The sequence below is a fragment of the Amblyomma americanum genome, chromosome 2, assembly GCF_052857255.1.
Source record: "Amblyomma americanum isolate KBUSLIRL-KWMA chromosome 2, ASM5285725v1, whole genome shotgun sequence".
Classification (NCBI taxonomy): Eukaryota; Metazoa; Arthropoda; class Arachnida; order Ixodida; family Ixodidae; genus Amblyomma; species Amblyomma americanum.
In genome coordinates, this window is record NC_135498.1 from 217359940 (window position 1) to 217387501 (window position 27562).

The 27562-nt window shown below is 46.5% G+C and overlaps 1 protein-coding gene across 4 annotated transcripts in view; it reads right to left on the reverse strand.

Annotated features, from left to right (window-relative positions):
- Positions 1–27562, reverse strand: part of pkaap (A-kinase anchoring protein pkaap) — a 112528-nt gene that overhangs the window by 70612 nt on the left and 14354 nt on the right. For 2 of the 4 annotated variants that reach the window (XM_077655726.1, XM_077655725.1), the window contains exons 4-7: positions 23434–23553; positions 21608–21706; positions 9120–9198; positions 7690–7813 (exon numbers count right to left, since the gene is read on the reverse strand). In XM_077655726.1, coding sequence (XP_077511852.1) covers positions 7690–7813; positions 9120–9198; positions 21608–21706; positions 23434–23553 — 422 coding nt within the window. The remainder of the gene's footprint in view (positions 1–7689; positions 7814–9119; positions 9199–21607; positions 21707–23433; positions 23554–27562) is intronic. The other 2 variants (XM_077655728.1, XM_077655727.1) reach the window with 1 other exon arrangement.

The following is a 27562-nucleotide window of genomic DNA, read 5'->3' on the forward strand; positions in this document are numbered from 1 at the left end:
CTTGGGGGCGAGTGAACCTGTCGGCGTCCCGTGCACTCCGGCTCAAGGTGATAAGTATGTGTGCAGCTGCATATGTCTTTTTTTTCCTTGAGCAATTATCAGCCTACTATCCTGAAGTTCAGGTGAATGAACGCAGTAACTTGCATGCTATTAAGTGCATTGAGTGGCAGTGCCTATCGACTCCCAGACTTCGCGCTTTACTACCGTGGCCCAATGCCTGTTAGCCAGTTTACGAATGCGGCATTTATGCGCGAGAAACCTATCGAGGCTAATTTAATATTTGTCAAAGCGTTTATTTGAAGCACAGGTCGGTTGGTCTTGGTTGTCCGGCGACACGACGGGCACACTCATAGGCGTCGTTCGAAAAACCCAGCTGCACTTCGTCTGCTTCTTCGTTGTCCCGCTTGAACTCGTCCGCTTCTTCGCTGCGCTGCGCCTGTCGGTACCATTACAATTACTCTCCCTCCGAAAAAGGAGCCATCCTGGCGACTTACGGAGAGGAGAGGATGGGCGGGTCATAGTAAGGCTTGAGACGCTCAACGTGCACAGTTTCGCGCCCCCGGCGACGGTGATCCGAAGAGGGAACGAGCGGCTCAACGATATAAGTCACCGGAGAAGTTTGGTGGACAACCCGGTAAGGTCCGTGAAAGCGAGACAGTAGTTTCGTGGCGAGGCCGGGAGTGGAGGAAGGCACCCAGAGCCAAACGAGGGCGCCAGATGGGTATGACGCTGGAGGGTCCGGGGAATCCCGACGGTGCTTCTGATCCCATTGTTGCTGTGTGGTGAAAGAGCGGGCAAGTTGCCGGCATTCTTCGGCATACAGGTGAGCTTCGGAGAGTAAGGTGGTCTCGGAAGGGTCAGGGTGATAAGGAAGGATGGTGTCCATGGTGGATGTAGGCTCCCGGCCATATAAGAGGAAGAAAGGAGAAAACCCCGTTGTTGTCTGAGTAGCTGTGTTATACGCGTACGTGACGAACGGGAGCACTTGATCCCAGTTGGAGTGGGCGGTGTCAACGTACATGGCGAGCATGTCACTCAGAGTGCGGTTGAACCGCTCAGTCATGCCGTTGGTCTGGGGGTGATAGGCGCTGGTGTAGCGATGAACGATTTGGCATTGCTTGAGCAGGGCCTCGACGGCGTCCGAGAGAAAAACACGGCCGCGGTCACTTAGAAGTTCTTTCGGGGCGCCGTGACGAAGAACAAGACTGTGTAGAATGAAGTGAGCGACATCGTTTGCGGTAGCAGATTTGAGAGCCGACGTTTCGACGTAACGGGTGAGATGGTCAACGGCAACGATGATCCACCGATTATTAGCCGAAGTAGTTGGAAGCGGGCCATAAAGATCAATGCCGACGCGGTCAAAGGGACGGCCAGGGCAAGGTAACGGCTGCAAAGGAGCGGCGGCGGGGTGGGGAGGTTTCTTGCGACGTTGGCAGGCGGTGCATGACCGAATGTACTGACGTATGTAGCGGTACATACCTCGCCAGTAGAATCGCTGACGAAGGCGAGCATATGTTTTCAGTACACCGGCGTGGCCGCATTGTGGAGCGGAGTGAAAAGAGGCACAGATTGTAGCACGGAGGTGTCGAGGGATGACCAACAGCCACTTCCGGCCGTCGGGGAGGTAATTACGGCAGTATAAGAGGCCATCACGAACGGCGAAGTGGTGGGCTTGGCGGCGAAGGGTCCGGGTCGAAGGATGCGGCGAGGGAGTGTTCAGGAAGTTTAGCAGCGAGGTGATCCAAGGATCCTTCAATTGTTCGGAGAGCATATCAGGGATGTTGAACGAAGAGAATTCGTAGGCACAGACGAGGGCAGAGGTTGACTCGCATGGGAGTGGTGAACGAGAAAGGGCGTCGGCGTCCGAGTGCTTGCGGCCGGAGCGATAAATGACGTGTATATCAAACTCCTGGAGACGTAAAGCCCAGCGGGCGAGTCGGCCAGAAGGATCTTTGAGGGAGGATAGCCAGCATAGGGCGTGGTGGTCTGTGACGACATAGAAGGGCCGGCCGTAAATGTAAGGGCGGAACTTGGCAATTGCCCAAATGATGGCGAGACATTCTTTTTCTGTAACAGAATAGTTTGATTCCGCCTTGGTGAGGGCGCGGCTGGCGTAAGCGACGACGTATTCCGGATACCCAGGCTTTCGCTGGGCAAGAACTGCGCCCAAGCCCACACCGCTCGCGTCAGTGTGAACTTCTGTCGGACAGGCGGGATCAAAATGGCGAAGGATGGGGGGAGAGACCAGCAGGCGGCGTAAAGTGCTGAACGCGGTATCGCAGGCGGGGGACCAAGACGAAAGGTTCGGGCTGCCGGCAAGAAGCTGCGTTAAAGGGGCGATGATACTGGCGAAATTTCGGATGAAGCGGCGAAAATATGAGCATAAGCCGATAAAACTGCGAAGTTCTTTTAAGGTGGTTGGTTTGGGGAAGTCAGCGACGGCGCGAAGTTTGGCAGGGTCAGGAAGAACGCCGTCTTTGGAGATGACATGGCCTAATATTGTGAGCTGTGTTGCACCGAAGTAACATTTTTTTCAAGTTTAGTTGGAGGCCGGCGTCAGTAAGGCTAGTGAGTACGCGCTGAAGGCGGTGCAGATGGGAAGGAAAATCTTTGGAAAAAACGACAATGTCATCTAAGTAACACAGACAAGTTTCCCATTTGAGGCCACTGAGAATAGTGTCCATCATCCTTTCGAATGTGGCTGGAGCATTGCAGAGGCCGAATGGCATCACATTGAACTCATACAAGCCGTCTGGGGTGACGAAAGCGGTTTTCGGCCTGTCGTTCGCCGCCATCGGGACCTGCCAGTAGCCGGAGCGTAAGTCGAGGGATGAAAAATACTCCGCTCCCTGCAAGCAATCCAGTGCGTCGTCGATTCGGGGTAGAGGATAAACATCCTTGCGTGTGATCTTGTTGAGATGGCGGTAGTCCACACAGAACCTGATGGAGCCTTCTTTTTTCGTCACCAAGACAACAGGAGAGGCCCAAGGGCTGTGAGAAGGCTGTATTATGCCGCGCCGAAGCATGTCGTCAACATTGTCACGGATGACGCGGCGCTCGCTCGGCGAGACTCGGTACGGTCGCTGACGCAAGGGAGCGTGGGTACCAGTGTCAATTGTGTGAGAGACGGCCAATGCGCGCCCCAAGGAGGGCTGGGAAAGGTCGAAAGAGTTGCGGAAGCGGCAGAGAAGTTCCAAGAGTTGGTCACGGTAAGCGGACGGAAGGTCGGGAGCGATGTTACGACGAAAGACGTCGATGGAAATCGGATCGGGCGCTGTCGCACAACAGGCTAAGGCAGTAACTGGGGAGCAGGCACGGGTATCGGAGAACTCGGAAGCAAGAGCAGGGCCAGTTCTTCAATAGAGCCGAGGCATTCGCCGCGAAGAACAAACGACGGGTAGGAAAATGGGTTGGTGACATAGATGGCGCAGTGGCCATCGGAAATCGAGACAACGGCGAATGGAATGAGGAGGCGCTGATGGCGAGTGGGTGCTGCGGTAGGTGTGAAAAGAACAGGGCCGCTGAGGAAAGAGTCGGGGCGGAGCGGAACGAGGGCTGAAGAGGAGGGAGGTATGTCGGTGTCGGCAGCTACAAGAAGCTTAGCGGAGCGCACAGGTAGGTCACACAACGAAACATCACACAGGGGAGAAAGCTCAAGTTCCGCACGGGCACAATCAATCACTGCACGGTGGGTCGAGAGGAAATCGCAGCCGAGGATGACATCGTGAGAGCAGGCGGTCAGCACAACAAACTCGATGGTATAGGCGACGTCGTTGATAGAAACGCGGACCGTGCAGGCTGCGATGGGGTGGATGCGCTGAGAGGTGGCCGTACGTAGTGAAAAGTCAGACAGCGGCGTTGTCACCTTACGAAGTTTGCGGCGAAGAGCATCACTAATTACTGACACTGCAGCACCCGTGTCGACGAGCGCGAGAACGGGGACGCCTTCAACAGACACCTCAATCACGTTAGCAGGAGAACACGGAGGACTTAAAAAGTTGGCAAAACACGCAGTTCTTGCCTCCTGAACTGCGGCAGTCAGTTTTCCTCTGGGAGAGGGTCCGGGCGGCGGAGCATCGGAGAAATGGAACGTCGACGAGGGGAAGGCGAGCGACGAGTAGGGTACTGGGAGCGATGTGTAGAGGAGGCAGAAGAGACATTAGGCAAGGGCGGCCCGGAATCGTAGCGGAAATTGCACATGAAATCGCCAGAACGAGGAGATCGCTGACGGCAAAAGCGTGCGACATGGCCCGGAAGACCGCAGGAATAGCATATCGGTCGATTGTCCACGGTACGCCAGGGGTTCGTAGGGTTTCGGCGGGGTCGACGAGCCGGGACCTGCGGCGGGGGTATAGACGGCGGTGGAGCATAAAAGGCCGGGCTGCTAGGGTAGGCGGCAGAGGTGGGCGAGCGCCGTGTACCGGTGACTGCTTCAGCATAGGTGAGCGGCGCTGCCACAGGAGGAGGTGGGGGACTGGATGGCAGAACTGCAGCGACCTGCTCCTGAATAACACGACGGATAGTGGGCGTGCGGAGGGCAGACGGGGTCGGGAATGTGATGCAGCAGAGAAAGCTGGCGAGCGATCTCTTCGCGGATGAAGTCTTTAACCTGCTGCATGAACAGGGACTGCTCAGCAGACGAGCCACCAAGGGCCAAGCCAGCAAGACCCCCCGCAGGCGCGCCGGACTGCCGCGTAGATGCGCGTTGCTTGCGGAGTTCGTCGAAGCTTTGGCACAGCTGGATGACGGTAGCGACGGAGGTGGGGCTCTTCGCCAGCAGCATCTGGAAAGCGTCATCGGCTATGCCTTTAAGTATGTGGTTGACTTTATCCCCTTCGGACATGGAGGGGTTGACACGCTTGCACAGATCAACGATGTCCTCGATGTAGCTTGTGAACGTCTCGGAAGGGAGCTGAGATCGAGCACGAAGACGTTGCTCGGCGCGAAGCTTCCGGACGGCGGGGCGGCCGAAAACGTCGGCGAAGCTTGTTTTAAAGGACGACCAGGTGGGAAGGTCGGCCTCATGGTTGCGAAACCATAGGTTGGCAACGTCCGTTAGATAGAATAGGACGTTGCTAAGTTTCACGGAATCGTCCCACCGATTGTAAATGCTGATGCGCTCATAGGAGGCCAGCCAATCGTCGACGTCTTGGTCATCGGTGCCACTAAATGGAGAAGGGTCACGCTGGCGCTGCACCCCGTGACAGAGTACGGTGGCAGGGAGGGGCTGCGATGGTTCACTTGGACCTTCCGGCATGGTGGCGGAGACGAGGAGCGTTCCACTTCGAAGTTCCAGGATGAGGACCGGGACGGGAACCGAGGCACCTCCACCAAGTGTCAAGGCGTTTATTTGAAGCACAGGTCGGTTGGTCTTGGTTGTCCGGCGACACGACGGCCACACTCATAGGCGTCGTTCGAAAAACCCAGCTGCACTTCGTCTGCTTCTTCGTTGTCCCGCTTGAACTCGTCCGCTTCTTCGCTGCGCTGCGCCTGTCGGTACCATTACATATTTTTTATGCTACTACGCGGATCCAGCAGTGACGCAGCTGGTCAATACATGCTGATTCTGCAGTGCACAGGCTTGAAGCAGCCGCCGGTAGCTGCGGCAGCTGCGGTAGGCACGGGCAAGCGGAACCTGTTTTGCCTACCATGCTAAAGTCGCTGCTAACATCAGCGCCACCGCATCTTCGTGACGTCGCGGGGTGAAGGAGGTCCATAGGTGCGGGCGTACCACAAGGTAGCATATTAGGTCCTTTGTTATTTAACTTTCATATTAATGATGTAGTGAAAATTGACAGTACATCTAAATTTGTTATCTACGCTGATGACATGAGCCTATTTCTGAAAGGAGCAAACCTGTCGGAGATAATAAGAAAAGGAAATTCGCTATTAGAAAAACTACACACCGGGAGTAATACTAACTCTTTAACAATAAATACTGTTAAAACAAAGGCTGTACTATTCCGGCCAAGGCAACGTATCATTGACAGCAACTAGCATTTGAAACTTGGTTTTTTACGGATACGTATAGAGTTTGTTCCCACATATAAGAGCCTTGGCATACTTCTTGAACAACACATGTCGAAGAACAAACAAATAGAAGCTGTACTAAGTAAGCTTTCTAAAACAGATGGAATATTGTGCAGGTTACGTTTCTTTCTGCCGCAGAACATCAAACTATTAATTTACAAGTATTTGTTTTTTGTCACAGCTGAGTTATTGTTTCCTGGTGTGGAGTACCACGACACAAACAAACAAAGACAAACTATACAAGCTGCAAAAGAAAGCGGTACATGTTGTCGCCAATAAACCCTACGACACCCACCCACACTGAACTCATTTCCAAGGCATTAAATCTGGCACCCGTATTTGCTATGTACGACAATACGCTGCTAAACCGTTATCAGGTGTCTCTTAAACACAACAACACATTCCTACAGCATCTTTCAGGCTTGAGTGGGAAAGAACATGTCCGCTCTAATGATGTACACTGGCAAATTCCAAGAGCTTGCACTAACTATGGGCAGCAAATGCTGTCCTACATACTACCAACACTGCTGAATTCTCCTGCTGTATAACTGCTTTCATATGTTTGCATTGTACCATAAATGTTAGTGTGTATATAGCGTTGCTGGCTATTTGTCAGCTATAATGATCTTCTATGCAAGCCGTCAAATGTACCTGTTGCACTGTATGCCTTGTAAGGGAGCACAGGCCTCGTCAAGCCTAGTTTGGCTTTTTGTCTGTGTTTTCCTCATGATCCGCAATACTGAAATAAAATTTGATTGATTGGTACTTGTTGATAGGTTGGCCACTTTTTCCATATATTGAGTTGCTTTCTTCGAATAAACATTTAGTTGTGAGTCAGTGCTTGTCCTGTGTTTCTTTTGCTCTGATCTTCACATTTGCACTGTTTGCCTTTCACAAGTGTTGAGCTTTAGTCCTTTATGGTAACATATTGGACTCTCCTCTCTTGGGAGACACTTGTACACTGAGCATGCCTTCGACACTTAATCTGAAGGAAGGCAAGACCGAAAATTCGAGATGTAAACGCCTTCAACTCGTTCTTTTAGAGCTCGGCAGATGCCCTCAATGCTGCCAGTGTTGTATGCTAGCAGCACTAATCCCTATGGCGTGCGCAGAAGCCGCGGAAGGCCGGGAATATCCACCGAAGTTCAGGAAATACAACTCTCTGTGCGGCTCAGCAAATAGGAGGAGTTTTGTTCTACGATGACTCCACCAATGGTGCGGTGGCGGCACGGCGGGGCTTATCATAGTATCAGCCTCATCTGAGAATGTTTAGCAGACCTCTCTCGAAAAAGAAAGGGCACAGGGTGGCAGCAAATGCTGTACTTCGTGAAGACTGCGGGAAGGCAAAGGCTTCTTGCAGCAGCATTGCTCTCTCCCTCCTCTGTAGTGTCATCTGTGCCTTGCCCTGGCCTCGTGTCACATACTGGAGCCTCCAAAATTTGGAACCCGCTTGACCCATTGTGAGTAAACACATACACATGCCTTCCTGTTCCAAAAAAAAAACTGAAATATAAATAGAGAATGCTGATAATTAAAAAAAAAGAATCTATGTCTTAAAAGCAATTTCAGCATAAACTGCACTTGCTCATTTGTGTTGCGCATACGAACAACCAGCATAGTACTATTCCCGTTCCAAAAAGTTTCTAGTGAATGACGCACCTCCATAAAGTAGAAAAGTGCAGAGTCGTTGTAGAGGATGTCGGCCAGCGACACACTGCCACTTGTCAGCACATCTACTTGGTGCTTGCAATGGTAGGGACTCCGCAGAAAGTTGGGGTACACGCTGCACAAAAAGGCAGTGGGCATGTCGTGTTCATCGTCAGCCCAACTACAAGCCCAACAGGAAAAAGGCCTCTCCCATATGGTCACGAATTAACACAGTGCCAGCTGCAATCAGTCTATCTCTGCACAGCTCTTAATCTATCCCCCCCTGCTGCGCTAGCCCTCTCTTGGAATCTACCAATGCCTTCGGCATTATTAGTGCCTATGCCAATTTCTTCTTCTTGACTTGGACCAGGATGTCATTAACTCAACTTTGTTCTACATCACACTTATCATTTTCCTTTCCATAGCACGCTATGCTGCCCCTGACTCCATCTCAAGCCTTTCTGTTACCCTCCACGTTTTTGCCCACACACGTGCACACAAAAGAAGAACATGGCACAATGCTATAAAGCTGCATTAATACCATCTACAGGAAAGCCACCTGCAGCAGAACAGCGCATTCACATCAGTTGTGAGATTACACATGGGCAACCTTAGCGGACCACCACCTGAGGTCAAACTGAGCGCCAAAGCTACCAGAACAGCAACACTTCCCTGCCATATTCAGTGTCTTTTCATGCACCAGCCACTGTTACAGAATCATATGCTCCACCGTCCCCTTCTGCCTGAGCACCACTTGATATCAGGACCTGTAATAAGGGAGTAATTACTTCCAGAGGATCTCCGCCTTGCCTGCACCATCTGGCCTCTGTCAGAGCACTCTTCAAGCCATCACCACTCTCCTCTACCACACTGCTCATCACAGCTCCCTGTGTGCAATTTGCTTCTGCTGACCAACTTGTCGTTTGCCTTACTGCACAATGCAATTTGTGCTCTTTGGCTGATGCCCCTACTCCCCCAACAGCTGGCTGCTTGTGAGCCCAATCCCTGATTCAGGCGGCCGACGCTTTGCCCATGCGGCTGGAGCTGCCCACCGCCGTCTAAATGGTGCCCTCCAGTTGCTTTGCCACCATCCTGAGTTAACTGCCACACATCTCTCGGCCTGATGAACAGAAAGGGTATAAACTGTGTGAACAAGACGGGACGAGAGGCGCACAAATCGACAGACTTGTCTGTCGATTTGTGTGCCTCTCGTCCTGTCTTGTTCGCGCAGTTTATACCCTTTCTGTTCATCATGAACCAACTAGCCCGCCAGAACCTCCTTCTTCAGCCTGATGGCACACTGCACCAACAGTAAGGTGCAGCAGCCACTCTCCCAAAAAGCAATTTCCTATGCACAAACACTGAAGCATCTGCAGGTCAGCCTTCCTTCACTGACACTGCTTCCCTGTGTGTGAGTAATCCACAAGCCAGGCACTACTCACTCTTTCTCCATCTGGCACACTGCAAATTGCTGTGCCTCAAAGAAACACTCCGGGTCGACTGGGCTTCGAGACACAGACTCTGAAAAGGACGCAAGTGAACAAACCACTTGAATTTTTTCTTTGAATTTCTTTTGACACCGTTTCGGTTTCATCGACCGAACGAAGACTATGACGTCAAGTATGTCAAATTTATGTTTTGGTCACGTTATCCACTAGAAAAACTGTAATACAACCGATGAAAGGTAATTTTTTCTCATTCCTGATCTTGGAAGAGGCTGGATTAATTGTCGTAGTGAATTAAAACTAAATATCAGCGATTATATTGCTTTTTCTAGTGGATCACATGACCAAAACATCAACTTCACATCGCAGTCATCGCTCAGTCGATGAAACCGAAACTGAAACAGCATGAGAGAAGAAATTAAATTATAAATTATTCAGCAATTGTAGGCAAATACCACCTAGTATTCCATGTATCCTAATGTCTAATGCATCGTTTGGCAGAAGAAAATGCGCAATAAAATTAGGTGCCTATAGTCCTTTAAGTCTTAACTGCTTAATGTGTGTGATGAATGTAACCTTTTGTTGACTATGACGCCAAAGAATCTGTCCTTTTTGGACAGCAATACGCTGCCCGTTAAGTGTGATGTCGGGTTTAGGTCTAATACTGCTTTTTTCTGTGAACAGTACATTGACTGTCTTCTCTGTGTTGAGTTTAAATCCATTTTAGTCTGCCCACTTCGCTACTTAGTTTACTCCTAGCTGAATATGCCACTCACTGGTGGAAAACTACATGACTTGCAGCTTATTTGTACATCATCAACATAAACAGAGTAGGATATTGATCTAGGTAGGATGCTTTTAATGCTGAGACTGAGCGGCGCTACAATCAAGACAAGGGGACAACACCACATAAGAACACCATGAGACACGAGCACAAACTTTCAACTGAGTTTATTTTCGACATGGCACATATTTATACGCATCTAATCATGAGACACATAAGCAGAAAAGCGTTAGAACCAGCCAAGATAGCTAAGCAATCACCTAAACCATGTGCGATATAAACTATCCTCGCAAGTCATGAATTTCACAAATGCCCGGCTAAAACCAATTTTTCTTTTTTTGTTAAAACCACAGAAGGGTCGCTAACGAACCCGGCACCGTCCTTTTCTGAAGCCATGCAAAATGCTTCCCACAATTTCCTTGTGGTCTTTTCCTTTGATTTAAGAACCGTCGTTCTATCCAGTTCAGGTTCACACTTGAGCACAGCACAGCGAGGTTGTCAGGGGTACTGACCAGAGAGTTGTTGTAATTGTGCTCCCGCAACCGCTCATTTAAGTTCTTGAGTTTCTGAGGCACAAAAAATGTGCGAAAATCAATTCCGGCCAAGAAGAAGAGCATGACGTATGGTCTTGTGGCGTGAGGCACAAGAACATGTTTGTGGCATGTGTTGAAGGCGTGGTGTATATTCCCCGAGATCCCAAAGACAAACAGGTCACGGATAACACCACAGTGCCATGTGGTATTGTATGCTTTCTCTAACAGGGCATTATTTTGATTCCCATGAGCTTTCTTACTGTGCATTCTACCATGGTCTTTGTTTGTTTTCTATTTTACCTGATGTCTATGGAATGGATTTCTGTGCAGCGCCTATAATATGCAGTGTGATCAAAGATTGAGATTCATCTATACCTAGGTCTGTAATTGATGAATAGGGCAATGCTGAGAGAAAACAGATAAACAGTGCTGTTTATCCACTAAAGCGCCCGTTACATAAAATTCAAAGGCAACAAGCTGGTCAGTGGTTATTTATAAATAAATACTGCGGTCTTATAACAACAAGACCATCGCAGGTGGGTACATAATTTGTGTAACACCAAAGGACAAAAAAAAGGAAATACAGCAGACAAGGCGTCACAGCAACGAAATTAGTACATCACACTGTACTGTATCTTTTCACAACCTCAGAATATATATACTGCAGTCATAGAGCCAAGCATATAATTAAGTAAATCTCAACAAATTACTCATCAACCGAACATTCAAAATTTCGTCACTTGTTGCAGCAGCGCCGGTTAGTCCTAAATCCAGCTTTACGCTGGTCAAGAAGACCATTGAATTAAAAAAAAATGCACAAGGCGACAATTTATCATTTTTTCAATGAGTTTACATAAACAGCTGGTTACGGCAATTGGCCGATAACTGGCAGCAAGTGTGGCTTCTTTGCCTTGCTTTAATACCAGGATTATAATCGCTTCTTCCTAGGCTTTTGGAACACGTCCAGTAGCCCATATCTTATTAAACAGGCACCGGAAAGGTTCAAGGGTTTCTTAATGCAGGTGCCTGAGCATTCCATATGTGGCCCTGAGAAGGCCTGCTGCTGTTGAGTTGCCACATGTGCCTAAGGCAACCTTCAACTCTTGTAAAGTAAATGGGCTATTGCATCCTCCTACAGATGGCCTTTTATTGTGGATAAGCTTCCACTCCTCAGCTAGCTTGTATCGCAAGAAGGAATCTGTAAAATGCACTGAGCTAATAATGTATTCGAAGCGTTAGCCTAGTGCATCTGCTTGGTCCTCCAATGTATCGCCAGCAGTGCTAACAAGAGAAATTGAATGTGCACGACACTCTTTAAGTCTACTGTACACTTTATGCACATCTGTAAAAGAATTTAGAGAGGAGAGAAACGCCTGCCAACTTTCCCGTTTGGGCGTACGTCGAGTATGCCTGCCATTTGCTATAGCACGCTTAAAGTTTATTAAGTTGTCGACCGTGAGATAACGGCAGAATTTTGATCATGCATTATTTTGGTTCCCATGAGCTTTCTTACTGTGCATTCTACCATGGTCTTCGTTTGTTTTCTATTTTACCTGATGTCTATGGAATGGATTTCTGTGCAGCGCCTATAATATGCAGTGTGATCAAAGATTGAGATTCATCTATACCTAGGTCTGTAATTGATGAATAGGGCAATGCTGAGAGGTCCCAGAACATCTTTTAATCAGCAACCTGTTCTTTAAACTTCAGAGGATTATTTACCCTTGGGTTTATATTTTCTGTGTATTTTGAAGAAATGGGAAAGTGGTCACTTCCATAGAGGTTATCTATAACAGCCCATTCAGTAGCTGCCAAGAGCAACGGAGAGACAATAACAATGGCTACCGCTTTGCACAAGTTGTGTGCTGCATTAAAGTATGTTGGTTCTCTTTTATTGAATATGCATGACCCAGAAAACAATAGGAATTTTTTTAATAGTGAACCTCGAGAATCCATTCTAGCAAGTCCCCATAATGGGTCATCATCGTCAACCTGACTACACCCACTGCAGGGCAAAGGCCTCTCCCATGTCAGCTGCTTCCACCCTATGCCTACAAACTTATTAATCTCATCCGCCCATCTAACCTTCTGCCGCCTCCTGCTCTGCTTGCCTTCTCTTGGAATCCACTCCGTTACCCTTAAGGACCAGTGGTTGTCTTGCCTTCGCATCACATGCCCTGCCCAAGCCCATTTCTTCCTCTTGATTTAGACCAGGATGTCATTAATGCGCGTTTGTTCCCTCACCCACTCTGCCCGCTTCCGGTCTCTTAATGTTACAGCTATCATTTTTCTTTCCATCGCTCGTTGCGTTGTCCTTAACCTAAACCACGGAGCAATTGTCTTCCTCCGGGACCTAAGCTGAACCCTTTTCGACTGCCTCCACGTTTCTGCCCCGTAGGTGAGCACCGGCAAGATACAGCTGTTGTACACTTTTCTCTTGAGGGATATTGGTAAACTGCTATTCATGGTCTAAGAGAACCTGCCATATGCGCTCCACCCCATTTTTATCCTTCTAGTTATTTCCTTCTCATGGTCCGGATCAGCTGTCACTACCTGCCCTAAGTAGATTCCTTTACCACTTCCAGCACCTCGCTGCCAATTGTGAACTGCTGTTCCCTTGTTAGACTGTTGAACATTGCTTTGGCTTTCTGCATATTAATTTTTAGACCCACCGTTCTGTTCTGTCTGTCTAACTCATTGATCATGATTTGCTGTTCATCTCCTGAGTGACTCAGCAAGGTAATGTCATCACCAAATTACAGATTATTTAGGTATTCTCCATTAACTCTTAGCCCCAGCTGTTCCCAATTCAGGCCTCGGAATACCTCCTGTAAACAGGCGGTGAAGAGCATTGGCGAGATCGTATCTCCTTGCCTGACGCCCTTCCTTATTGGAATTGTATTGCTGACTTTCTGGAGGACTATGGTAGCTGTGCAGTTGCTATAAATATCTTCCAGTATTCTCACATAAGGCTCTTCTACACCAATTCCACAATGCCTGTATGGCAGCTGAGGTTCTCACCGAGTCCAATGCTTTCTTGTAATCAATGAAGGCTATATATAGGGGTTGGTTATATTCTGCGCATTTCTCCATCACCTGATTGAAAATCTGAATATGATCTATTGTGGAATATCCTTTACGAAAGCCTGCATGATTATTTGGTTGCTTTAAGTCTAAGGTTGCCCTGACTCTAATAGCGATTACCTTAGTAAATATCTTGCAGGCAACGGACAGTAAGCTGATCGGCCTCTAATTTTTCAAGTTCTTGGCGTCTCCTTTCTTATGAACTAAGATGATGTTTACGTTCTTCCAAGCTTCTGGTACGGCCGAGGTCGTAAGGCATTGCGTGTACAGGGTGACTAGATTTTCTAGCACATTTTCCCCTCCGTCGTTTAACAGATGTGCTGTTACCTGATCTTCACCAGCTGCTTTCCCCCCTTGCATTGCTCCTAAGGCTTTCTTTACTTCCTCTTTCGTTACTGACGAGATGACACAATGCTGTGTGTCTCTCTCATTAACGCTCTGGCAACATTCACTACTGTATAGATTTGTGTAGAACTCTTCGGTGGCGTAAGTTAAAATTACCAACCAACAAGAACGGCTCCAGAAGCTGGTCATCGAGTTTTTCAAGTTCGTCAATGGACAGTTGATGATATGGTGGTATATATAGGGAACATACGGTTATTACTCTGTCAATTGTGCTCGTATTGCCACTGCCTCTATAAGACAGTGTAAGACATTGAGAGAGAATTGAATTCTGTACCACAATAGTAATGCCTCCTAATGAGTGGGCACTGCCTTGCCTGTCCTTCTGGTATACCACATATTAGAAGGTTTGTATGTGTTGGGTTAAAGAGTGTTTTCTGTAGGCAAAGTAAGTTTGCTTGATATTGTGAGAGTATTTCATATATGTCATCCAGATTCTCAAGTAGCCCTCAGCAGTTCCAGCGGATAATGCTCTTGACAGCCATAGTTCTTAGTGAGGAAGCGAAGACTAGTGGGAGTTATTCAGACATCGCCGTCTTTATCAGACGGCTTGACTGGCAGATGCCTTTTTGGTTTAAGGCGGCCTAGGAAAGCCTGCCTCTCTTTGGGTACTCCATCAGCGTCTCTGGCGCTGAGAATCCCGGTGTCACCTTCATTGGTTCTGCTGGAGACACGGAAGCAGATGTGGATTTGTCAAAAGGGAAAGACTCCCTCTCGCTTGCCTGTACTTTCCCAGAGGCCTGTGAAAAGTTGACTGCTGGGATATGGAATGTGGCTACTTGCTAGAGGGCCGAGATGGGCGCGCATCAGCAATGCCGTATTACATGCCCACCGTGTCGAGAAGTCACCCGGCCCCCTTGTGCGCTGCATCAGCGTAGCACCTTCCGGAGAGAAGCGAGAGCTTCTTCCGGGCTTCAGAGAATGTTATATTTTCTGTTACGTTGATCTGAGTTACTTTCTTCTCATTCTGAAATATGTTCGTAAATACGTGGCGTGTGGCTTGTGACAGTTGGGACATTCTGCTTGCAGTTATCAGTAGGGTGCTCACGGGCACTGCACTTCGCACAGGTGAGTTTTCCACGGCATGTTTCGGATCTGTGTCCGTACTTTTGATAGTTGAAACACCTTCTCGGGTTTGGGATATAGGGATGGACTTTACAGTGGATGAATTCTGCTTTCAAAGCATCTGGTAGACGGGTCCGTTCAAATGTTTGGACGATGTGGGGTGTCACCACCTCTTCGCCTTATGGTGATGCGGCAAAGGTCAAAGACACCTTGATCTCAGAGACCTTCCAGGAGAACAGACTGTTTCACGGATCAGATCTCGCTCTGATATGACACCTTTTACTGTGTTTAGATTTCAAGGGTGATAATCACAAGCACCAGGAGGTGAGCAAAGTGCTTTAGCCTGAAAAGGGTGTCAGAGTGATATTTCAGTGACACTTCAATAAGGTCACCAGATGAAAGTTTTTGCTTTGTACTTTTTTCCTATAATTTTCTCAAGGGTTTTAGCGATAAAAAAAACTGATATTGCAGCAACTGGGCCGTTATCCACTAGAGAGTGAATAAACAGGAAATGAGGAAAGTGGTCACAGTCAGATCATGTAGTGGTGGAGCTTTCATCGTAGTGGTGGAGCTTTCATCGGTGCAGTTCCTTTTCAGGGACTGATCAGGTTTTTTGGAAGAAGTACTAATGCGATACAGATATGCTCATGGTTCCTAAAATGTCGCCTGTGCTTCACTATCATATTCGCAGGAAGGTCTCGGAGCCCCCCCGGACCGGTAGAAAGACGGGGAGCCTGTCGGCCGGAGCTTGGCCATGGCTCCGACCGCCACCATTCATGGTTTCTACCTTAAAACCAGTCGCCAAGACTGCCGCTTGACTTCGGAGCCGTCTGTGCTGGTTACAGGTATGCTGCATCATCTGCCTTGTAATTACACAAATAAAATTTGGTTTTCGATGTAGTTCTCAGGGTATCTTCCAAGTTGACTTTTCCAAATTCCCTAAGTTTTCAAGGTTTTCCCTGAGTGCCTTTGTAAAATTCCCTGAGTGACACAGTACTTTGCTTTATGCAAAAACAAGCTGACACAAAGCCGCCTGATGGTATCACACTCTCCAGTAAGCATGTTAAAAAATAAAAACAGTGATTTAGTCCTATTTGAATAGTAAGGAGTAGTACTTATTTGATTTAAATAAAGGAGGAGAGATTAGCCAAATGCACAACAACTCGAATATCTTCGAAAAAATGCTAAAACAAACTGTGAATCAAATTGGACATTTTCAAATACGAACTAAAAGGAAGATGCATGCGGAAACAAATATTTCCAAATGTGAGATATTTCTATCTACAGATAGTAACTGCAATAGCATGGGACCTGAACTTCGTCACAAGTGTGATTCTCTCTCAGCAAGTATATTCAGACGAACTGCAGATTATAGAAACCTTAGTTAGTAGAAGTGAAAAGCTATGAACTGAAAAACTTCATAGGGTAAATGTTGCTCCCGGTTATGCGTGCATATTCAGCACGTCGGGCAGGTACATATTTGAATAAGTTGTACAAAGCACGAAGAAATTCCACGAAATTCCCAACCTGTTGCCGCGTGTCCGGTTTTGAAAGCACCGTTACAAAATAAAAGGCCACAGCTACCAACTTTGCAAATACGACGGCCGTTGCTGGATTCACAAGGTGCTTGTTTGATCTCATGGAGAAATTTTATATTTACATTTGGCCCATCCATTGAGATCTGAAGAATCTTTGATCGGGAGAGTCCATCTGTGGAAGTTTTAAAAGCAGAAACCAATTCTTCCGCCCGCGTGCGCCCCAGAAAGCAGGACGTCAAGTAGCGCGTTTTCACGCTCTGCTCTGCATCCGGCCAAAAGTGAACCAGCACGTCAATTTGCTCTTTTTGTGCAACTTTGTTTAACGATTCGTCAAATGCCACAACGAGGTGGGAGGCTTGGCTTATTTCCGACATGAGGTTTTCCTTGAAGAAAGGTGCGAGGCCCTAGACAATAGTATATCCTACCTTGTCTTTGCCAAGTTGCATTTTCTTGGCTGTAGCTGATGACTGGAACATCAAAGGGAACAAAGAAGCCGATGCCGCGGCAGCACGGAGTGATGTGTGTGTCACAACAGCGTTGAGGCACCACATCACTTAAGCATTTATGACTAAGTCACGCTGAAAGATATCCTTTGCTGTACGATCGGGTTGGACGTCCGTCACAGTAGTTGAAGCACTTGAAGGATGCGCAGAAACTGACAGCACTGGCCCGGCATTGGTCACAACAGTGGCCGGCGATGTCGAAAATGAGGCTACAGAGGGTGTCCCGGCTCCGGTAGTAGCCATTCGGTGCTTCTTACTTTCAGCGTGACTTGTCACCGCTCTTCTTCCCATGTTGCTGAGCGAAAACTGCTTTCTGCACAGCGCACAGTACGCTGCGTTTGGATTACTTTCGACGGGTCTAATCCAGGCTGCATACTCGCAATGTTTTGCATTCGTCCAGTACTGGACGAAAGTGCACTTGAAGGCCGTCATGCTTGACACGTCGCACACAGCTTGCCTGCGGCACCACAGCAGTCATTAAAATGAAGTCGGTTCAAAACGGCGCAGCCAAGTACACACAGAACTCATTGCTTTGCAAGCGTCGGCAGCTCACGAAAAGGCGCGAAAAAACTATTTCCCTTTCTCCCAAATCTGCGCCACTTGCATTTTGTGCGTGCACCCCCTCCGGCAGAAATCGATGCTTCCGTCAAGGAGATGTACAGGGAGGAAGAGTTCATATGGGACCATCGCAAGTTCTCACATTTTCTGCCGCCTTGTTGAAGCTGTCCACTCGGAAACACAGGAAAACAAGGGGAGACCGCTGGCCGTCGAACAGCGCACGTGCGAACCGTAGGAAGCGCGCGCTCTGCCGTCGGCCACAGCGCTGGCGCCGCAAAGCTTTTCGCCGCCTTGCTGGGATGCTCCACTTGACAGCACAACGTTGGACGCCAGCGGTCGCTGAGGAGAGGACACGTAACGCTGCACTAGACAATCCATGCAATGCCAGTCCGCATTGTTTACACGAGACAGCATTATCGCGATTTTAGTTCCTTTTATGTAGAACTTCAGCTAATTTTCCCTGATATAAACACAGATCCCCTGAGTTTTCCCCGAGTTTTTTCCAGATTATCCAAATTCCCTGAGAATTCCCGGTTGGGGTGCAAGGCAGCATTTTTAAGCCTGCTCCGAAGATGTGGTAGTGTCACACTTGGCAGCCTCTGCATACGAGATGCACACTCTAAAGCGTCGCAAATCTTAGGACCCCAGTTTTCGATTGACTTTATCGATAACCCGAGTAGCAGTCTGAAGATATTGCCTTTTCATCAGGATTCAGTACTGACTTTGGCCATGATGGATACCAGCCTGGAACACAGGTGGCCATGCTCCGGTGCCGAAAACTACGGTTTCCAGTCATGGTTTTTAAGTGTGTTAGCTCTTGCTCATCACGTTTCTCAATTTCTTGGCATCTGCTACACCCGCCGCAGTGGCTCTGTGGTTAGGGCGCTCGACTACTGAGCCGGAGTTCCCGGGTTCGAACCCGACCGCGGCGGCTGTGTTTTTATGGAGGAAAAACGCTAAGGCGCCCGTGTGCTGTGCGATGTCAGTGCACGTTAAAGATCCCCAGGTGGTCGAAATTAATCCAGAGCCCTCCACTACGGCACCTATTTCTTCCTTTCTTCTTTCACTCCCTCCCTCATCCCTTCCCATACCGCTCAGTTCAGGTGTCCAAGATATATGAGACAGATACTGCGCCATTTCCTTTCCCCCAAAAAACCAATTATTATTGGCATCTGCTACCACCTTCCCTGCGGCGTCAAATTTTCTAAGTCCGAGGAATTCAAGACAGTGGCCTCCATAGTAAATCGATATAGCAACCCAATTGGTGACTGATTGGTGACATCATTAGTATATCGAATTGGTGATTGATTGGTGATGTCACTGATATATCCATTTGGTGACATCACTTATAAATACGAGATGTCAGCAAATAATGGTAATTAATTGATGACATCATTAATTATTCGAAGATGACGGCCGACTTAGGCTGCCACGTGACTACGTCATAATCCAACATGGCGGCCAAATTAGGGTGCCAATGATGACATCAAAATCCAATGTGGCGGACAGAAGTGAAACCACGTGATAATGACGTCATATTCATTAATCATGGTAAACCAAACAGCTAACGCTCGTTACTTCGTCTTCCAGACGGTGGCAGCATCCTTTTTTAGCAAGAATATTATTAAAGATAGAAGTTAGATTTTTTCACAGATGGTGTACAATAAAATGCCAAACATTTTGCGCATTTCAGAAAATGTTTAATATATTTTTCCTTTTTAGATACGAGCGTGTGTTTACAAGTTTTGTTCAATATGTACCTAATATCGTTTCTAAAAATTAAAATTTTCCGTTGCAATGCGTAATTCATTATTCAATTTTATATACCTAACAAGTAAATTTATTTAGCTTTGTTTTTGTGCATTACACTAAATTTTAAATGCAATAGTTTTTGCACAAACAAAGAAGCTACTGAAACCTACAAAAAATGGTGATTTTCTTCAAGGTAGGGAACGAGTTAGGGAACAGGAGGGGCTAGTTGCTAACCTACAATACATCAACAAGGACAAAACTCAAATACGCCCCTGCCATCTGGGATACACACAACAGATCACTAATTAGCAATCTAGAGGTAATCCAAAATAATAGAGCCCAAATATCAACATGTTGCCAATGCAAGCAAATTTGTTAAGTGACTCATTCCAAACCCGAGCCCCCACAGAAAAATTTGTCGCTTTCACCTCTCACAAAAAACCTTCCAAATACCCCCAGACTCCGTTCCATGTTCATTTTAGCTCCTATTTTTCATGTTTACAAAACTACCCTGCCTCTATGCAACACAAACTCTCATTTCAATTCCTCTGTACCACGTAACTCATGTCAATGGAACGGTCTACCGCTCTGATTGCAACCAGTGAAAGCACCAACATATTTCGTTCACTACCCAAATGTGAGTCACTCAGATGGTTTAACTGCTACAAATTACCACTGCATACATTCATACAAGTCAACCCCACTCCTCTGTATAATGCTTTAGCCATGAGGGTATTTGCAAACAAACAAAAATAAATAAAAACGGCCACATGGACTGGAAGCATAACATGGAAAAACCTACTCCATATGACAGCCGGTTAATAATCAGCAGCAGGCGTGCCTACAAAGCAATTGTGTTCCACAATGTGTGCTAGCCGTGGAAGGGGTGACGTGGCAAATAAAATGGCCAATTTAGTCAACATAGTCTATTTCTCAATTAAGCTTTTTTGTAACCCTCAGGTGTTCATTGTCTTATAATAAAATATAGTAAAATATGCAATACTAATTTATAAAGTGACAATTCTTTCATGTATGGTTCTAGAAAATTGCGAGCAAACCATGATAGTGCCGAAATACCGTGAATTCCGTGGGTTTTAAACGATGGAGCACCTTCATTCTAGTATCACCATGAAAAAGAGATGCTGGTTGCCATGGCAAGAAGCAGAAGGGGTGATAAACGAGGTTGGCTTTCTGAGCTTTCGCTTTTTCTGTAATAGTTACTGCTCATCCTTTCGGCCCTTTGTAAAAAATGACACTAGAATAATTCTGTTCTCACGCATCAATGCTCAGGCACTGAGGAGTGCAGTGGGGCTCTCAATTTTTCTATGTGTGTATGCCATATATTTTATTCAGGCACACTTTAATGTAAATATGCATACTGCAGTTCAAATTTTATTTCCATGAGAACTGGGCATCTAAGGAAAACAATAGTTTTATTGCCCAGAACAGAGATTTGTAAACATGCCGACAGAGAACTTGTGCATACTGTTATTCAATACCTGGGAGATGACTTTACTGGGTGTTAATTGTGATTACTCAACAACTCTACCAGCTAGCTTCAGGTAAAATGCAGTTTCGAAATTGGCGTCATAAGTTACATATCCGTTCCATACATTTCATACATAAATAACAACAATTTCCGCAACCCTCTTAACAGGATGCCCAGCTAAATTCAAAGAACTTGTAACTTGTGCAGGCTGCACCGATCATTGGCTGTCAGAAGAGAATTGCTTCTTAATGCTTTAAGACAAACAAGTGCTGCTGTGCCTGGAGCTGGATAAAATATATCAATAACATTACATGTTGAAAATGCGACAGCAGTGAAGTCTGCTCTGCCCGTTTCTCCTCCTCCGTAATTGCTTCTTGCCGCATGCGCTGAGCCTGTGCAGACGCCGGCACTCCACCTTCTTCCATGGTTACCCTCTCCGCTTTCAGGCAGACAGACACAGCATTCATTCTGGCTCCATCCAACCTGGAGCTGTCTAAACACATCTGCACACAAAGAAGTGCAGCTGCCAACTGCCGCCGAGCCCACCACCAGGTTTGGCCCTGTCACGTGACGTCATGGCATCACACACCTTCTTGACCAATCAGCGCTCAGCCATGTGATGTCATCACTGACTCCACCAATCAGCAGATTTTATAACTAACCATGAGGCTTCTAAGGCCATCACATTAAAACTGCTGCCTCACACACTCTACAGACTTTGGCACCTTTTCCCAATTCCACCAAGACAGGCAATAATCAGAAGGACGAAGACCTCACCTTGAATGTGGCTCCGCAAGTCATCAGGAACTCCAATGGGAAGCGGTGCATTTTGAGCAATGTAAGTGTTGTATATGTGCATCGCATCTTGACTCAGACCTATAAAGAAGGATCACAAAATGACGTCACAAGAATCCAGGACAAGCTTGGACAAAAATTCATTTGGGCCCATTTACAAGCAAATGGAGGGGGCCCGCATGGCCTTACGCACTCATGTAAAAGCCTTGTGGCTCTGATGCAGTGCGCACCTCACCACGCGGGGAAGGTCCTTTCCAGTTATGCTTATATCTGGAGGCTGCCATCGACACATACATGGGTGCTCATGCAGATGAGCTCAGAGCTGGGCTCCCGCTTAGACCCATGCATTGCAACATCAGCTATATACGGGACAGTGCACCAGTGCCCAGCAGATTGGCGTTTGCACAGGTGCAAAGTGGACGGGCACACATGAGGACCAGTCACGTATTTTAGCCACACAAGGAAGCAGTGTCTCGAGTCCTCTCTTAGAAATTTCATTGAAGCTGTTCACTGCCCTTTCAATACAGACAACGGTTGCCGTTACTCGTGTCCTTTTGCTTTCCCAACATGTAAGATCGCTTCTGCTGCACCTCTGCTATCACTCAACTCACTGGCACATCTGCACTGTCTTGAATTGCCACTTCCTGTACCTTGCACTTTCTGGAACTAACATGGGATACCATGCATTCAACTTCCAAGAGCAAACGAGTTTAAGTGGCCCTCTTAATCGTCAAGACTTGGGTGACTGTGGAGACAGATTCCTCAGCAAGCACAAAGAATGCGAGCGTCTCTATGCCTCTGGTGGCCTGTTGCTACACTGCGTATGAAATTCCACGTCAGATCTAGTTGCTCGAAACAATTATGCGCCAATGTTTCATCATCATCATTCATCATTTATTTACCCTTAAAGGCCCTTGGTTTAGGGCATTACATAAGGGGGGGGGGGAGTAGTCGTTACATATACAATGGTACAACAAAAATCAATACAAAATGCAGGGTTCTTGTTAAACATTAACATCATTACAAGCATCAACACTAATAAAGACACAGCGGCTCAAGAACAACTTGGAAAAAACAAAAAAACAAAAACAGACGCATACACATTCAAAAACACGGCAAAATATCTCAGCCCTTAAAATGTGCTGTTAATAAGAGCCTGAATTTATTAGGTTCTACTTCAGTAACTATGGAATCGGGTAAGTCATTCCACAATGTAATGGAGCTAGGTAAAAAGGATTTATTAAATGAGTTTGTGGAGCCATGTATGCGCTGCAAACTTAAAGAATTGAAAAGTCGGCGTGAGGTGCGAAGCGGCAGGTGTAATACAGAATTTCTTAGCTGTGGGAAGGTATGGTACAATTTGTGAAATAGGCAAAGCTGTGAAATTTTACGCCGAAGTGCCAGGGGTTGAAGATCAAGGGATGCCTTGATAAGAGTTATACTGTGTCGTCTGTCATACTGCGATGTGATAAAACGGGCTGCACGATTTTGGATGGCTTCAAGCTGATCGATTAGATATTTCTGATGGGGATTCCAGATCGCCGAGGCATATTCGAGTTTCGAACGGATGAATGTTACGTAGGCGAGTTGACGGATAGAACGGGGTGAAAAAGCGAGGGATCGTCTGATAAACCCAAGCAACTTGGAAGCATCTGTACAAAGTTTTGCAATGTGCTCAGACCATGTTAGTTTGTTGTTCACGATGATTCCAAGATACCTGTATGATTCTGTTTCAGAGAGTGGTGTAGAATTTAATGAAGACGGATAGCTGAGGTTATTTCGCTTTCTTGATACATGCATGAACTTACATTTGGAAATGTTCAGTTGCATAAGCCATGGTGTGCACCAGGTTTCTATGAGATTTAGGTCGCGTTGAAGCAGAGTGTGATCATCGGGAGTAGATATGCGGCGGTAAAGGACGCAATCGTCTGCGAAGAGGCGGATACAAGATGATATGGCATTAGGAAGATCATTTATAAATATCAGAAAAAGGAGTGGTCCCAGCACCGATCCCTGGGGGACACCAGAGATGACTGTAGTATTTTGCGATCTGTGGTTCTCTATTACTGTATATTGTGAGCGTTCGCGGAGAAAGCAGTCAATCCATGACAAGATTAAAGGGTTAATGTGGAGGCAGGACAGTTTTGCCATTAAACGCTGATGTGGAAAGCGATCGAAGGCTTTGGAGAAGTCTAGGTAAATGACGTCAGTTTGGAAGGAAGAATCTAAGTTTAAGTGAAGGTCTGTGGTGAATTCAAAAAGCTGGGACTCGCAAGAATGGCCTGATCTAAAGCCATGCTGTTTTTCATAAAAGAAAGCGTTATTGTTGAGGTGTGATGCGATCTGCGAATATAAAATGTGCTCCAGTAGCTTGCATGGAACAGATGTTAATGAAATTGGGCGGTAATTAGAAGGATCGGATCGATTGCCTGCCTTAAATACTGGGGTTACTTTACTAGTTTTCCAATCATTTGGTATTTCGCCGTTTGAAACAGACTGCTGAAAAATAATGTGCAAAATACGGCTAGAAATGCTCACGGTGCCCTTCAATATTTTGGCAGTTATGTTGTCTGGCCCAGGAGCGCTTGACAACTTAAGGTTGTCGATGAGTTTAGCGATACCCTCATGGGTTATAAAAAGTGGTGGCATTTGGGAAAAATTAGTGGCAGGTATTGGGGGAATAACAAGTGCAGGTTCGTGGGTGAACATGGAGGAGAAATATGAATTCATGACATCTGCGCGCTCAATATCAGGAACATGTAAGCCATCATGGTTAACCAAAGAAATGTTTTGAGTACGGCTTTTGCCCGGGGTGACCAGATTCCAGAACTTTTGGGGGTTAACGCGCATAATGTTTTCAAGATCTTCGTGAAAAAATTTCTTTTTAGAACGTCGTAGTATGCTAATGTATTCATGTAGGCATTTGCTGTACGTTTCCCATTTTTCTACAGAATTTGTGTGCTTGGCCGCGCGATAGAGGCGCTTCTTTCTGTTTGCTAACTGTCGCAAGACGTTGTTATACCAGGGCTTGTTACAGTCACCACGTATGCAGACAAGGGGGACATAGGTTTCGACAAGAGATAAGATTTTATTTTTGTAGAGCAACCAGTTTTGTTCTACTGATCCAATGGGTGCGGCCTGCTGGAAAAGGTGGAAAAAAGTTTCTAACTCACGGTTAATAGTGCGAAAATCTGATTTATTGTAGTCGCGGATGTACTTTGTGGAGCGTTGCTTTGTGAGGATGGGAACGGAAAAATTCAACACAAGCACCTCGTGATCACTTAGACCAGTGATGCTTGTTAATGACTCAACTCCGGTTTGGAAGCGAGAACAAGATCTAGAATGTTGTCGCCACGAGTAGGCACTTTAACTGTCTGGGTGAAGTTAAACGTGAGGACACACAACCCTAAAAAATTTTGGAAAACGATATCACCTATTGACACTCCGGTTCTTGTTTCGTTGTTGGATAACACTGGTGCTCCAGTTATAGAAGAAGAATGCCCACTTATATTTAATAATTATTTTTCTTCAGTGTTCACACAGGAAGACCATTCCACTACTCCACCATTAGTAGATGCCGATTACCAGTACATGAGTCCCATAGAAATAAGTGTCTCCGGTATTGCAGCATTAATAAACAATCTTAAGATTTCGACTTCTGCTGGCATTGATGATATTAATACAAAAATTCTCAAAAGCACAGTGATCCATTCAAGCAATATTCTCTTCCATATATTTCGTCAGTCGCTATCAACTGGTGAAATTCCAAGGGATTGGAAAATTGGTAAAATTATCCCCATCTTCAAATCAGGTGATAAAACGAACGCGCAAAATTATCGCCCCATATCATTGACATCTGTCCCATGTAAGATCCTCGAACACATCATCGTATCAGCAGTGGCGCAGCATCTAGATAGTAATAATTTCTTTTTTTCTAACCAGCACGGGTTCAGGAAAGGCTTCTCATGTGAGACTCAACTACTGGAATTTACTAACGAGCTACTACACACCATGAACGAGAACTTCCAAACAGACTGCATATTCTTAGATTTCTCAAAAGCATTCGACCGCGTTGCGCACTCACGCTTAATAGGTAAAATTACTTCCCTCAACCTAGACTCACTAACAACCTCATGGCTAAGGAATTTCTTGTCTTTTCGTAAACAGTTCACGGTTGTTAACGGCCACTCATCTCCGTTTAGCGATGTTCTATCTGGTGTTCCTCAAGGAAGCGTCCTGGGCCCGTTGCTGTTCCTGATTTACATTAATGATCTGCCATCTAACATTACATCAACCATTCGCTTGTTCGCAGATGACTGCATATTTACCGCAAAATCCGATCACCTGCAGACCTTCTTGCACTTCAAAGGGACCTCGATCATGTAACCGCTTGGTGTTCATCATGGCAAATGTCACTTAACACTGAAAAATGCAAGTTAATGACATTCAGCCGCAAAAAATCTAACTCTTCGTTCAATTACATGCTCGAAAACAGCTTAGTCTCTCAGGTGTCTTCTTACAAATACCTCGGTGTCCATTTTTCATGTAACTTGTCCTGGTCCACTCATATACAGAAAATAACAGCTAAAGCATCCCGGACCTTAGGATACCTAAAACGGAATCTTCATGGAACTCCTGCTACTACCCGTAAGCTCGCCTATCAAACATTTGTTCGTCCGCAACTCGAGTATGCATCATCCATTTGGTCACCTCACCAGGCTTATTTAATTAACTCCCTTGAATCAGTCCAAAATCGTGCTGCGCGTTTCATCTCCAGAAACTATGACCGTCACTCAAGCGTCACAAACATTAAATTATCGCTCTCTCTTTGTACCTTGCAATCACGAAGATTAATTGCCCTAATCTGCTTATTTCACAAGATAGTCTATAGCAGTAATCTTTCGACTCTCCCTCTTGCCCAACCTCACCGCACCTCGCGCCGTTTAAACAACCATCTCAGCTTCAAACGCCTTTCAGGTAAAACCGTTGCATTCAATTCATCCGCTTTGCCGCAGGCTATTGTCCACTGGAATGGTCTTCCGGAACACATCGTCAATATTCGTGATCCAGCTTCTTTTAGGACCGAAATAACAGCCATTTTTTCTAATTACTGACACGTCAATAACTATTGTATAATGATGTTCTTACTGTTTAATGAGTACTAACAGTCAATCAGCATTATATAATCGTGTCATTCATGCTCCTGTTATTACCCCTATTTATGTAATCCCCCCCTCACACAATACTCCATGCTTGGAGCCTGTGAGGCAACGTGAATAAATAAATAAGTCAATAAAATTGGTCGACGGACCGGACCGTGCTGACAAGGTTTCCCAGTCGATATCGGGAAAGTTAAAGTCTCCACAAAGTAGGAAGTTCGCATGGACAAACCGAGAGTGCAGATCAAGTAGGACGGAGTGAAGGTCGGTAAGAAAGGAGGAGTCGCAATTAGGAGGCCGATAACAAGCAACAATAATGTTTCATACAAATTTAAAGCAATGATGCAGAAAAGCAGCTGTGCGTGTGTTTCAAGTAAACCACCACCAGCACACACATGCAGGCTGCATTCGAATGGCAACATGATGTCCCATTAGCCAATATCCAACACTGCACCACCCTGCCGGAAACGTCCAACCTATCTGCATGACGGTGTGCCGAGTAGCAGCACGCTAAGCAGGCTACTTGCCAAACACCTGCTAATGTTGCGACCCACAGTGACAGCAGATGAGCAAAAGTAGAAGCACAGTGCACTCTCGACTGCCAAGGAGGCATGGAGGGGGTGAATCATTTCGAATGACCGACAGCTCTAGGTGGTGAAGTGTCTAGACAGTGCTCTGCCACAAGATCTCACTGCCTGCACAGAGGTCCTCGTCCTCCACTCCATTCGACCAAGGCATGATACCAGTGGACAAGACCTCTGTCACTATCAGGCCAGAA